The 13,324-nt window shown below is 46.3% G+C and overlaps 1 protein-coding gene across 2 annotated transcripts in view; it reads right to left on the bottom strand.

Annotated features, from left to right (window-relative positions):
* Positions 1-11,963, bottom strand: part of MYH11 (myosin heavy chain 11) — a gene marked incomplete at both ends in the record, with an annotated part of 109,230 nt that extends 97,267 nt beyond the window's left edge. For both annotated transcript variants that reach the window (XM_079719527.1, XM_079719526.1), the window contains 2 exons: positions 3,505-3,661; positions 11,619-11,963. In XM_079719527.1, coding sequence (XP_079575653.1) covers positions 3,505-3,661; positions 11,619-11,963 — 502 coding nt within the window. The remainder of the gene's footprint in view (positions 1-3,504; positions 3,662-11,618) is intronic.
* Positions 11,964-13,324: the final 1,361 nt, after the last annotated feature.

Genomic DNA, 13,324 nt, shown 5'->3' on the forward strand with positions numbered 1-13,324 from the left:
TAACAGGGGCTTTGAGGCACTGTGCTAAATGCCAAATAAGTAAAAGCCCGTGGCAAAAGTGGTAATCTCTCCAATAAGTCTGCAAAAATTATCCTCTTACCCTACACTGTAGAAATCAAGCATGACATGAACAATGGTGTCTTATGCTCTCACATGGTTCTGTCCAAAAAAAGTTAAGGCAAAAAAATGAATTAATTTTATACTCAATCTAAGAATTAGCATCTAGCTGAAATTACCACCAAATTCCTATTACATGTAAAATAAATAAGCCTGTGTTCATAATTTGCAGTGTCATTTTTCAAGTCCGTCAAGCCCCCTTCCCCCTTAATCTACAGTGCCTGTTTTAAGTGATTTTTTTCTGGAACCAATTATTTTCAGATAGTCAAAACGTCCTTCATTTCATGCCATCCAGCTCAGTTAGTGTATGAAGGTTTCATAGCAAAATGTTAATGGTGGTGATCTCTGGGTGATAGAATTATGGGTGCTAGTATATTCTCTTTTGCTTAAATATATGTTTTACTTTTTCTAGAATCAATATATAAGATTCAAGTTTTTTTTAAAGTTACACATATATATTTTAAGAGCACGATGGCAGTGCTTCACTGTCACTCCCCCCTTCCTCTTTGCTAACGAAATTTTCTTTCATTCTGGTATTCAGATAAAATGTGCTTAGTGGGAGCTCCCTCAGCTCCAGGAAAGAACCAGGAATAGTCCAAACCAATCATAAATGTTCCAGTCCTCTTTGCCAATGATTGGTTTAGAGGTTGGCATGTGACCAAGTTTTAGCCAATCAGGCATAAATGATGCCTGCCGAGAAGCCTCTGGAAAAGGTTTTCCTCTCTGATAAAAAAGAAACATAGGAAAAAACCAAACCCTCCACATCCTTCACGCTTTCGGATATTATCACATGAGGATGTGATGTCTGGAGCTATGGCTGCCATCTTGTGACCATGAGGAGGTAGCCAAGAAAATCCCAGAAAAGTCTGGTTTTGAGGTGCTGAATTAGCTAAGCCTGAAATCATCAACTTTCAGACTATTTGCAATGTGAGGTAATAAATTCCTGTTGTTTAAGCCACTTTAATTGGTTGCTATGTTTCTCACAAGCAAAAGCACCCCAAATGATACAAGCACTGTAACTTTGTGATGTTCAGCTTCCCAAAGAGGTGTGTGAACCACCATTTTATACTTTTCCATTAAGGGAGACCACAATGATTTTTTTTTTTTTTTACAAAAACACATACCTAACTCCAAGAGTCATCACTTTACTACTGAGATTTTGTCTCCACAACCCTCTTTGCAAGGCTCCATATTCTAGCCTTTGGAGGTAATGGTAGTCTTTCGTCTGGAGTGGTCCAGCTTGAGTCACACCTGTGGGGTTTGGCTAACCCTGTCAGTAACCCTTGGGGAACTTATACCTGAGCCCCTCTACCTTGGGGGGTTATATCTCCTAGGCACACCTGGATCTCTGCCCTCAGGAGCTTCCAGAACTGGGCTCCTTTCAATTCCCAACTCAGAACATTCCTGGAGGAAGATATTTCAGGGGTTGCAAAGTCAAACACAGGGACCAGGCAGTTAACACAAACAAGTGCATCAGGCCAGGTGAGAACTGGGGAACTGGAGAACTCATGCTCCCTCTAAAGGGGCAGCTGACAGGTGGGATCACATGTTGCCAGACGTTCCAATACTTTCAAAACCACCTAAAAATCTGGTTTTCTATGTACAATCTCCAAATTTTTAAAAGTTGGCAACTAATTTAGGTATCCTTAAAACTCCACGTGGTGGAGAACAGTATGGAGGTTCCTTAAAAAACTAAAAATAGAATTACCATACGACCCAGCAATCTCACTACTGGGCATATACCCTGAGAAAACCATAATTCAAAAAGATTCATGTACCAAAATGTTCATTGCAGCTCTATTTACAACAGCCAGGACATGGAAGCAACCTAAGTGTCCATCATCGCATGAATGGATAAAGAAGATGTGGCACATATATACAATGGAATATTACTCAGCCATAAAAAGAAACAAAATTGAGATATTTGTAGTGAGGTGGATGGACTTAGAGTCTGTCATACAGAGTGAAGTAAGTCAGAAAGAGAAAAAACAAATACCATATGCTAACACATGTATATGGAATCTAAGAAAAAAAAAAAAAGGTCATGAAGAATCTAGGGGTAAGACGGGAATAAAGACACAGACCTACTAGAGAATGGACTTGAGGATATGGGGAGAGTGAAGGGTAAGCTGTGACAAAGTGAGAGAGTGGCATGAACATATATACACTACCAAACGTAAAATAGATAGCTAGTGGGAAGCAGCCGCATAGCACAGGGAGATCAGCTCGGTGGTTTGTGACCACCTAGAGTGGTAGGATAGGGAGGGTGGGAGGGAGGGAGATGCAAGAGGGAAGAGATATGGGAACATATGTATAACTGATTCACTTTGTTATAAAGCAGAAACTAACACACCTTTGTAAAGCAATTATACTCCAATAAAGATGTTAAAAAAAAAAACAAAATAAAACTCCATGTGGACCAAACCAAACTTATCTGAGGGCTGGATCCAGCCTACCAGTTGCCGGCTTACAACCTCTAGACTATTCACACCTAAAAATCACATAACAATTGTGCACAGCTTTAAAACTGCCAAAGCTCTTTTCTGTTGCCCTTTCCCAAGTCTAAGGAGAGCAGAACTCCTGTATCTCAAGACCAGATCCATTTATACGAGGAGGTATTCCATTTATGGTAAGAGGCATGAGGGAACTTTCTGGAACTATTTCCCATCTTGGTCTGGGTGGTGATTATACAACTGTAGACAAGTAAAAATTAATTTTAGGCTGGACACTGAATTTGTGCACTTTTTGCATTCTACTGTATGTATGTTCTACCTCAGTAAAAGCTATTAATGATAGTAATAATAATAATACATAAACATGGAGGTAATATGCAAAGGTCTTCAGTGAGGAAAAGCCTGTTTTACAATCTTCACCACAAGCTGAGAGATGGATCCTATCACTCTCTTTTCACAGATGAGGAAACTGAGGCTGGAGATGAAAAGACATTTGCACAGGATCCCGCAGGGTGTGAGTGACAGCCGGTTGCAAATCCACATCTGGTTGGCTCAGCCCCAGAGCTGTTCCTGACCCACTTCCTTTCCCAGGTGAGAGCATCCTACCATTTTCCAGACAGCTGGCCTGCCCAGGGCCTCGGGCAGCCCGGGGGGGACAGCGAGCTCTGGAGCGGAAACCAGAGCGGGCCCATGTCCATATTTGCCCAAGCTATCTGCCCTCCTTTGCCCTCCCGGGCCGCAAACACAGATGTTCAGTTTGCTTTTTCCCTTTTTCAGTCACAGCCCTCCTGAGGCCCAGTGCTGCCTGCCAAACTCCGCATTCTTGGCGAGAACTGCAGTCAGGCAGGACAGGAGGGGCCCTGGGAGTGACTGTAAGCAGCCCTGGTGGGCTCCCTGGAGGAGGAGGAGCTCCATGCACCCATGGGCGGCTCACCTTGCAGCATGCTCCGGTAGGCTGTGTCAGCGATTGCGTAGATGTGGGGGGGCATCTCGTGCCGCTTCTTGCCCTTGTACATGTCGATGATCTTCTCCGAGTAGATGGGCAGCTGCTTGTAGGGGTTCACCACCACGCAGAAGAGGCCCGAGTACGTCTGCCAAACAGAGAACCCATCTTATTTCCAGAACCCAGCAGGGACGAGAGCTTGGACAAGCAGCCCGTGGGGTCCAGCCATGAGAACACCCACCACGGCCTGCATTGTCTGAGCACCACCGTGTGCATTTTCTCACTTCATCCTCACAGTGGCAGCCTTAGACAGATGTGCTCAAAGTCTCATTTTAGAGATGGGGAAACTGAGGCTCAGAGTCCTAGTGGGAACCTCTTGGCATCACTGACTCTGGATATAGGGGAAGAGGAGCAAGGGGCAAGACTGGATTGCTAGGGCACCTGTGTTATAGTTTATAAGTTCTGCATTCAGATCCCAGCTCCACTCTCACTGCTGTTGCTTCACCTCCCTGAGCCTCGCGGGCTTAAATAGCATCTACCACTTCTGGAGCATCTACTGTGCGCCGGCCACTGAGCTAAGCACTTCACAGTCATCTTCTTCTTTAATCCTCACATCCACCCTGTGACAGGGATACTATGATTTCCCTGCTGCCCATTTGACAGATGAGGAAACTGAGGCTCAGTGAGGTTGTCACCAGGTCACACAGCTGCTGGGGAATTCAGAATTAAAATTGCGACTGCTAACCCCAGAGCTCATACTCTCGACCATGAACAAAGCACACATTCCCTTGTCTGTAAAATGGTGATGAACACAGCTGCCTTTAAATAGGAATGGCCCTGACACGTTACAACACAGATGAACCTTGGAAACATTACACTGAATGAAAGAAGTCAGACACAGAAGGTCACGTATCACATGGTTCCATTTATATGAAATGCCCAGAACAGGCAAATCCACAGAGACAGAAAACAGATCTCTGGTTTCCAGGGACTGCAGAGACGGGGGAATTGGAGTGACTGCTAGCTGGAATGGGTTTCTTTGGGGGATTATAAAAATGTTCTGGAACCAGACAGTGGTGATAGTAGCACTACACTGTGAATGAGTGTATTACTGCCACTGAATTGTTTCCTTTAAACTGATGAATATGGTGAATCCATATGATATGGATTTTATCACAATTAAAAAAAAAAGTCAGGAATTCCCTGGCAGTCCAGTGGTTAGGACTCGGGGCTTCCACTGCTCGGGGCCCGGGTTCAATCCCTGGTCGGGGAACTAAGATCCCACAAGCCACATGGTGCAGCCAAAAAAATAAATTAATTAATCTTAAAAAATTGCCCTATATGTATATGTATAGCTGACTCACTTTGTTATAAAGCAGAAACTAACACACCATTGTAAAGCAATTATACTCCAATAAAGATGTTAAAAAAAAAAATTGTCCTGCCCTACCAAGCGCAGCGGAGCGTGTGAAAATGATCAGAACAGGGAAGGGGCGTGAAGATGCTCGCACACCCTGCCGTGCTGTGCCTCGGGGAGGCGCTGTCCTGGTTCTTACTGTATGCTGGCCTTTCCCATGAGCTGAGGTCACAGCCCAGGAGGGAGGCACCAACCTGTCCCACAGGAACTGCTTTTCCAAACAATAACATCAGTGCTGCCCAAGGCTCTGATGGCCAGGAAGCATGTCTTCCCTCCAACTCCCCCGAGAAGTGACTAAAGAAGGAAGAACAGATATTCCATCACTGCGTTTCACTCAGAGCAGTGACCAAAGTCACTTTCACTTGACCAAAGTCACCTAGCCAGACCCTGGCAGCACTGAGCTCCAACTTGGCCCACTCCGAGGAGTGGACACTGTCCATAAGGCTGTGGACCTATCCCTGTCCTACAGAAACAACAGATCATTTGTTCATTCATTTACTCATTCATTCATTCATTCATTCTGTGTGTGCCCTAACACTGTGCAAGGCTCTGGGGTTATACTGGAAGACAAAACACACAAGGTCCTGCCCACAAAGGGCTTTCAGTCATGCTGGCAACTGGTTGAAGAGTGGGAGCCTCCCTCCAGGGCACCATTTGCTAAGGGACAATGATGATGAGAGTTGGGCCCGGGTGCAGGGAGAATGATGTTCCTGAAAAGGTACAGGACTGGTGGGGGAGGGAGGGAGTAATCCCCCAGGTTCTCACCACTCCCCAAAAAGGGCAAGAATGAGGTCAACATAAGGTTTATCTAAACATCCATCAGCCACTTATTGAGCACCTACTGTATACCAGGTCTGTGTTAGATGCTGGAGACAAATAAATCAATGATGATTCCTGCCCTCAAAAAGCCCCCAGATCAAAAGGACGTTCAAAAATAACATCATAAGAACAAGCATGGAGCCCAGCGTATTTTGGGAGCAAGGAAGAGAAGGCCCTAACCCACATGGCGGGTGCTCAGAGAAACTTCAGTGGGGAGGTACTCCCTGCACTGAGACTTAACAGATAAGGTGCTAAGCAGCTCAGGTATAGAGTGGGTGCTCACTAAATGCCTGCTAAATGAATGCCTGAGGGGTCAGTTAATTACAAAGCTTCCCTGGAGCAGGGGCAGTGCTGCCTTCGTCTCTGTGACCCGGGGCCTTGCACTGGGCCGCACATAGTAGGTGCTCAATAGACATTCGTTGAACAGGTGGCAAAGCTATTCCAGGGCAGGGTCTGTGTGTCTTGTTCATCTGCGTCCCGGTCCCCAGCTTGGGGCCTCCATGGAGTAAATGCCCAACAAACGATCAATCGTTTGAATGAAGGCCAACCAAGCCCTACCGCCTCTTCAGGCCTCAACTCCACCTCCAGCTCCTCTCAGGCCATGCCCACTGCCACTGCCATGTCCTTTCCAGAATGTGTCATTTACAACCCTAACCACCCGTCCAGGGACCTGGAGGCAGTAAAGGGCAGTGGTTAAGAGTATAGGATTGACTACCAAGGATTTGTTGGAGCTCTCATTCTGCTACTTCTTGGCTGTGTGTCCCTGGGCAAGTCTCTTGTCCTCTCTGAGCCTCAGTTATCCTCATCTGCAAAATGGGCAGGTGTAATAGGAGCTCCTTCATTGGTTTGCTGTGAGATAGCCCTCGTGAAGCATTTAGCACAGTACCTGGTAGGTAATAGGGGCTCAATAAATGTTAGTGACCATCCAGTGCTCCCTTTGTTTCATGATGATGAAAACCTTGCCACCTTGGAAACTTCACATGGAATGTCCTCTCTCCCTGGAACACTTCTCCCGGATCTTCCCAGAGCCATTTCCATCTGCTCTTTCAGGGCTCAGTCTAAATGTCCCTCCTAGACTGCAAGCTGCACTCCACCGTATATCTAGCACCCAGCACAGGGCCAGGCACATAGCAGACACTCAATAAATATTTGTTGAATACAATGAATAAAAGAAAGAAGGGAGGGAGTGAGGGAAGGAGGAAGGAAGGCATGGCTCTCCCAACTCCATCAGCTTGTGAAGGAGAAATATCACCTTCCTCCTGTTTGTCTAGGACACCTCCTGGTGCTATGTACACAGCAAGCACTTAATCCATGCTTCCAGACAGATCTGAATCTCTGTCCAGTTCAGCACATCTTTCCGGGGCACAGTGGCCCGACAGGAAGGACTAGGAAGGCAGTAGCACACCCCACACAGAAGCTGGGCTTCAGAATCTGGAGTCTCAGTCTCCATTGCTCCAATTTGGTTGGTCTCACCTGACCCAGCCCACCAGCACTTGACTGTGTTTCTGCTTCCCCATCCCCACGAGCCCCTTTCCAGCTGGTCAAGTTCAGGTTTCAACATCCCCGCCTCCCATGTCCCAGCCGGCATCTCAGGGCCCGGTGCCACAGCAGGTCCCAGCTGCAGGCCAAGGGTTTCCCTCTTGTGACCGTATTAGGAAGTGAGTCCACTTTTTCCCTAACACTTTTTATGGTCAGCTGTGGAGCCCTGAGCTCCCAAGTCCTCCGGCAGAAATGAGGAACAGTGGGGGAAGGTGGAAGAGATGCAGGCTTTAAGTCACAGAGGCCTGGTTGAACCTCAGCCTTGCCCTCATTGCCTGTGTGACTTGAGCAAGAGGCCAAAGCCCTGAGCCTCTTCTTCCCCATCTATAAAACAGTGGATAACCATACTTTCTTTACCAGGTTGTAGTGCAACGTCATGACTTTCTGAACATGTATCCTAGAGAAAGACCTGGTCCATCAAGAATGTGATCTGGGGCTTCCCTGGTGGCGCAGTGGCTGAGAGTCTGCCTGCCGATGCAGGGGACACGGGTTAATGCCCCGGTCCGGGAAGATCCCACATGCCGCGGAGCGGCTGGACCCGTGAGCCATGGCCGCTGAGCCTGCACGTCTGGAGCCTGTGCTCCGCAACGGGAGAGGCCACGACAGTGAGAGGCCCGCGTACCGGAAAAAAAAAAAAAAAAAAAAAGAATGTGATCTGCTACAGCCTTGATTTTAAAGGGCAAAAAAGACTGGAAACAACCTAAATATCCATCAGTGGGAGACTGGCTCAATAATTATGGCACACTGCCCTTTAAAGGAATACATATGTATGTATACAAATATACATATATTTGCCTCTATATGTATAAAATATTGCTGGAAGGCTATATAAGGAATGGGTGACCATGGTTTCTCTAAGGAGGGGAACCAGAGGGTGAGGAATGGGGTTGAAAGGAAAAGTTCTAAAATACCCTTATATACTATTTTATTTACTATTTGCATGTGTTGTCTATTCAAAAAAAAAAGTTTTAAGTCTGAGTGGTTAGATAGTTGTGAACAGACACAAGAAAAAGCCACAAATAAATAAATAAATAAGAAATTCCCCATTTCCCCCTCCCCCCAGACCCTGGCAACCACCATTCTACTGTCTGATTCTCTGAGTTTGACTATCTTAGATTCTCATGTAAATGGGATCCTGCAGGATTTTCCCCTCTCTCTCTGGCTTATTTCACTCAGCATAATGTCCTCCAGGTTCATCCATTTTGTTACAAATGGCAGGATTTCCTTCTGTTTTAAAGCAGGGTTATTACATTGTACGGTGTATTTCCCACCTTTCCTTCATCCATTCATCGTTGTAGAATCCACGTTACACATCTGCATCCAGTTCAAGTGTGCCTTATCTTCCTCCCCTCAGTTATCAATCAGCCTCAGGGCGAGGACTGGGCCCTGTGACTCTCAGCATCCCACAGACAGGGAAGCAGGGGAGCCAAGAGCACTTAACAGGCAAAGCCAGAGTCTGATCCGGTCCCTCCCCAGGCAAGTCTCGTCACCTCTCTGCCTCGGTCACCTCGTGTGCAGAGTGGGATGTGAGCTTCACTCTCGCCAGAGAGCTGGGACTTGGGACAGTAGCCAGTACAAGCAAGGCCCACATCTTCACGGAGCTCCCTCTGCCTGAAACCCTTGTCTCATCGCCCAGCCCAACACCAGGGACAGAGCCGACTGCTAAGCAGTCATGAAACAACCCAGGCAGAGAGAAGCCAGCCAACAACAACATCCAAAATAGCAAGAGAGTGCTGGACCAGGGATCAGAGCCACATGCATGCCCCACGTGTGCCATCAATGATCTGTGGCAGCTCAGGCAAGACCTGCATCTCTAAGATTAGGAGACGGGACCCTCTGGCTTCTACCTCTTCTAGACCCAAGAGGACAAGACATCAGCCAGGACCTAAGCAAAAGTGCCTTGTTCGAAATGAGCCTTGCAGAATGGAAGGGAAAGTTCTCTTCTTTATCAAGGGCAAAGTCGGGCACGGCCAGCTGCCTGAGCATCACCTGCCACCCACCTGTAATAAGGGCTGCGCCTTCCGCTATCACGCGTCGGGTGAATAACTTGCTGTGGCCCCCATCTCCACCCCTGTCCTCCTTTATCTCCTCTGTCATGGACAACAGTTTCTATTTAAGTGATTAAACTGACCAGAAAGGAACGAGACAGGAGTGGACATATGGTCACAAGACTGAAAGGCTTTTCATCTAATCTGTCCAGAGAAGCATAGCAGGAATTTGAAGATTTGATTCATTTTTTAATCTGCTGTCAGAAGATAGTCTGGGTCTTGGGACCTTCATAAGCCCCTCATTTTTCCTGATTTCTATTTTGGCCTCAAACATCTGTGTCAGAGCATAGCAGGTGAGATTCATATCCAGGCCCATCCTTGACCTCCTTGGATGAAGATGACTCATCTTGGACAGGAGACCCACAGGAGCCCAGCTCCCCTCTTGCTCCCTGCAGATTGGTGTCCTTAGAAATATCCACTCTGTACCAACAGCCCCAGGTTGATAATGCTTCCAAACAAGGAGTTGTATCGACAAAAGGGACTTTCCCTGCTTAGTTAGAGAGCATCTTAGACTATCCTTAGAGAGTCTTTAGTACTCTGAGCCTCAGCTTTAATTAGCACAACATCCACTAAATGAAGTATGCTCGTCCCATCTTACAGACTAGCATACTTCATTCAGTGGATGTTGTACTAATTAAATGAGATAAAGAGGAGGCATTTATAGAATTATGAGTTGCTCCCCCGTTCCCCCTTGGCTCTTTAAAAAAAAAAACCCATTGTAACCCCCTCTGAACAATCCATATGAAGAATAGATCATTAATTATGGTACATCCATAGGATAGGTCACAAAGCCCGTAAAGGGGCATTTTGGAGTTATGAATGAGCAATGGGGATGCTCATCACTGACTTGTATGTAGAAAGAAGAGCAGGTCCCCAGCCTAGGTCCACAGGCTTTTCAATATGTAAACATGCACTATTTTCACAAAGAAACACCGGGAATGCACCAACACCTTATCAGCTGTTATCTACTGTGCTTTTCTGAATTTTCCAAATCTTCTGGAATGAATGTGCCTTATTTTCCTAATTAGGAAAAAAATCTGCAGGACAATTTTAGAGATGACAAGGGAGTTTTGTAATTTTCACATGGTAAAACACAAAGGGCAGGACCAGAGGGCCTAAAGATGGAGGTGACTGTTTCCGTAAGTTTGCAAAGAATCCAAGAACATCTGTCTGGTAATAACAAAAATGACCATAACAGCAACAAAACTAATAAAAACAACACCTAGCATGTTGAGTGCCTACAACATGCCAGGAAGCATGCCAAGTGCTTTCTTTTCAGAGTAACCCGGTCTATGAGGCTGGTACTATTCTTGTGTTCATTTTACAGAGAAGGAAACAAAATTTCAGAGAAATTAGATAACTTGCCCAAGGGATTAACATACCCTTTCTGAGAGGCAAGATAGACAAAGGCTGGACTGGGGGACCCTCTGCCCACCAGTTTGGCTTAATGGGGTTACCATGTCCTTCTATATCCTGGGGAGCTGGCCCACCCCACAAGGAATCTGTACCCCTGAGTCACACATCATCTAGTCCAGACTGTCCCACAGAGCTTTCTGCAGTGATGGGAATGTTCTACTGTTGTGCTGTCACAGGTATACAGCAGCCACTAGCCACAGGTGGCTGTTGGGCTTTTAACATGAAGCCCAGTACAAGTGAAGAAGTGAACTTTTAAGAATTGATGCTTAATTAGTTTACATCTAAATTTAGTTAGCCACATGTGGCCGGTGGCTACCATATTGGACAGTGCAGCTCTAGTCCACTCTGATCTGCACAGTCGACCCAGAGGAGTCCAGGTCAATCTAGGCATTCCCATTTGGGACAGGGAAGGCCTCCACCAAACCTCACCAAGATCCTCATGTCTCCTACCTACTTGACTGCCAGAATGGACAAGCCTTCCCAAGGAGGTTAAGAGCCCTTCTTTATTTCCAAGATGGAGGAAGGACAGGGAACTACTTCACTGAAATCCGTTGAGCACTGACCAAGAGCCTATGGGATCATATGGAATCTTTGGATCTCCTTTACATGGGGAGGGTGATTGTTCTCATTTTGCAGATGGGAAAACTGAGGTTTCAAGAGGTGAAATAACCTGTTCAATGTCACAGAACTAGGTAGGGCAAGGTGAATGGGAAGCCAGGTCTGGACAATTCCATCCTACCATGCAGCCTCCCTCAGTGAAAACTTCAGCCTCCCAACCTGCACCCCGAAGACATCTCCAAGCCTCTCCCTTCCCTCAGGGGTGCAGGAGGCCAGCAAGAAGTGACTGGCTGCCCCAAGATACTCACGTATATGAGTCCTGAGAAGTACCTCTCCCTCAGGTTGTGCAGCACGGAAGCTTCATTGAGACACGTCAGCTCTGCCATGTCCTCCACCTTGGAGAACTTGGGCGGGTTCATCTTCTGGATATCATCTTTGCCGACCGTGACCTTCTTGCCATTCTCCACTAGCTCCACGATCACCTCATCCCCCTTCTCCTCCTTGATGCTGGCCGCCTCGAAGCCCTGCTTCTCCGAAGGGACCCACACCAGCTTCTTGGCGGCCCAGTCAGCCTGGGCCACTGGGTTGTTGAAGAAGTTTTTGTCCACAAAGAGGAACTTCTCGTCATCGCTGAGCTGGTCCTTCTGTGCCATGGTGCCTGGTTGGTCCCCTGGGGAATAAGGCCACAGGGTCAGAATTAGACCAGAACCAAGCCCTAAAGACAGATAAAGCCCTCACCTCATCATGTCTGGGAATGCAGTCTGCAAAAACATTCCATAGAGTACAAAGGTGTTCCCTGCAGGATGGTTTATGTTGTCAAAAAATGGAAACAACCCAAAGGCCCTTCAGAAAAGGATCTCCAGGGGCTTCCCTGGTGGCGCACTGGTTAAGAATCTGCCTGCTAATGGAAGGGACACGGGTTCGAGCCCCACTCCAGGAAGATCCCACATGCCGCGGAGCAACTAAGCCCGTGCGCCACAACTACTGAGCCTACGCTCAAGAGCCCGCAAGCCACAACTACTGAGCCCGCATGCCACAACTACTGAGCCCACGTGCCACAATTACTGAAGCCTGCGTGCCTAGAGCCCGTGCTCTGCAACAAGAGAAGCCACTGCAATGAGAAGCCCGCGCACTGCAACAAAGAGTAGCCCCCGCTCGTTGCAACTAGAGAAAGCCCGGGCAGCAAAGAAGACCCAACGCAGCCAAAAATAAAAACAAACAAATAAATAAATAAACTTATTTAAAAAAAAAAGAAAAGTATCTCCATCATTGCCTGTTGTCCATCAACATGGCATGGGTACATAAACCATTATATTTTCATACAATGAAATGCTATCCAGGGGTTAAGATGCAAGAAGTATGTTGAGGTGTGTTGACACAGGAAGATATCCAAGTCTTATAGTTTACTGTAAAAATAAAAGGGGGGTCCTCAAATGGTTAAACAGAGAGTTATCATATGATCCAACAATCCCATTACTGGGTATATACCCAAGAGAAATGAAAACATACCTCCACACAAAAACTCATAAGCGAGTGTTCATAGAAGCATTATTTCTAATAGCCAAGAAGTGTCAAAAAAAACCCCAAATGTCCATCAACAGATGAATGGATAAATAAAATGTGGCCTCTCCATATAATGGAATATTATTCAGCCATAAAAAGGAATGGGGTACTGATATACACTGAGCATTAATGAATCTTGAAAACACTATGCTAAGTAAAAGAATCTAGTCACAGAGGACCACATATTATATGATTCCACTTACCCAAAATGTCCAGAATAGGCAAATCCATAGAGATAGAAAGTAGATTAGTGGTTGCCAACAGCTGGGAGACAATTAGAGGGTGACAGCAAAGGGGTACAGGGTTTCTTTTTGGAATAATGAAAATGTTCTAGAATGTACTGCAGTGATGGATGCACAATTCTGTGAATATGCTAAAAGCCATTCAATTGTACAATTTAAATGGGTGAATTGTATGGTACTTAAATTATATCTCAATAAAAACTGTTTAA

The sequence above is a fragment of the Hyperoodon ampullatus genome, assembly GCF_949752795.1.
Source record: "Hyperoodon ampullatus genome assembly, chromosome: 14".
NCBI lineage: Eukaryota > Metazoa > Chordata > Mammalia > Artiodactyla > Ziphiidae > Hyperoodon > Hyperoodon ampullatus.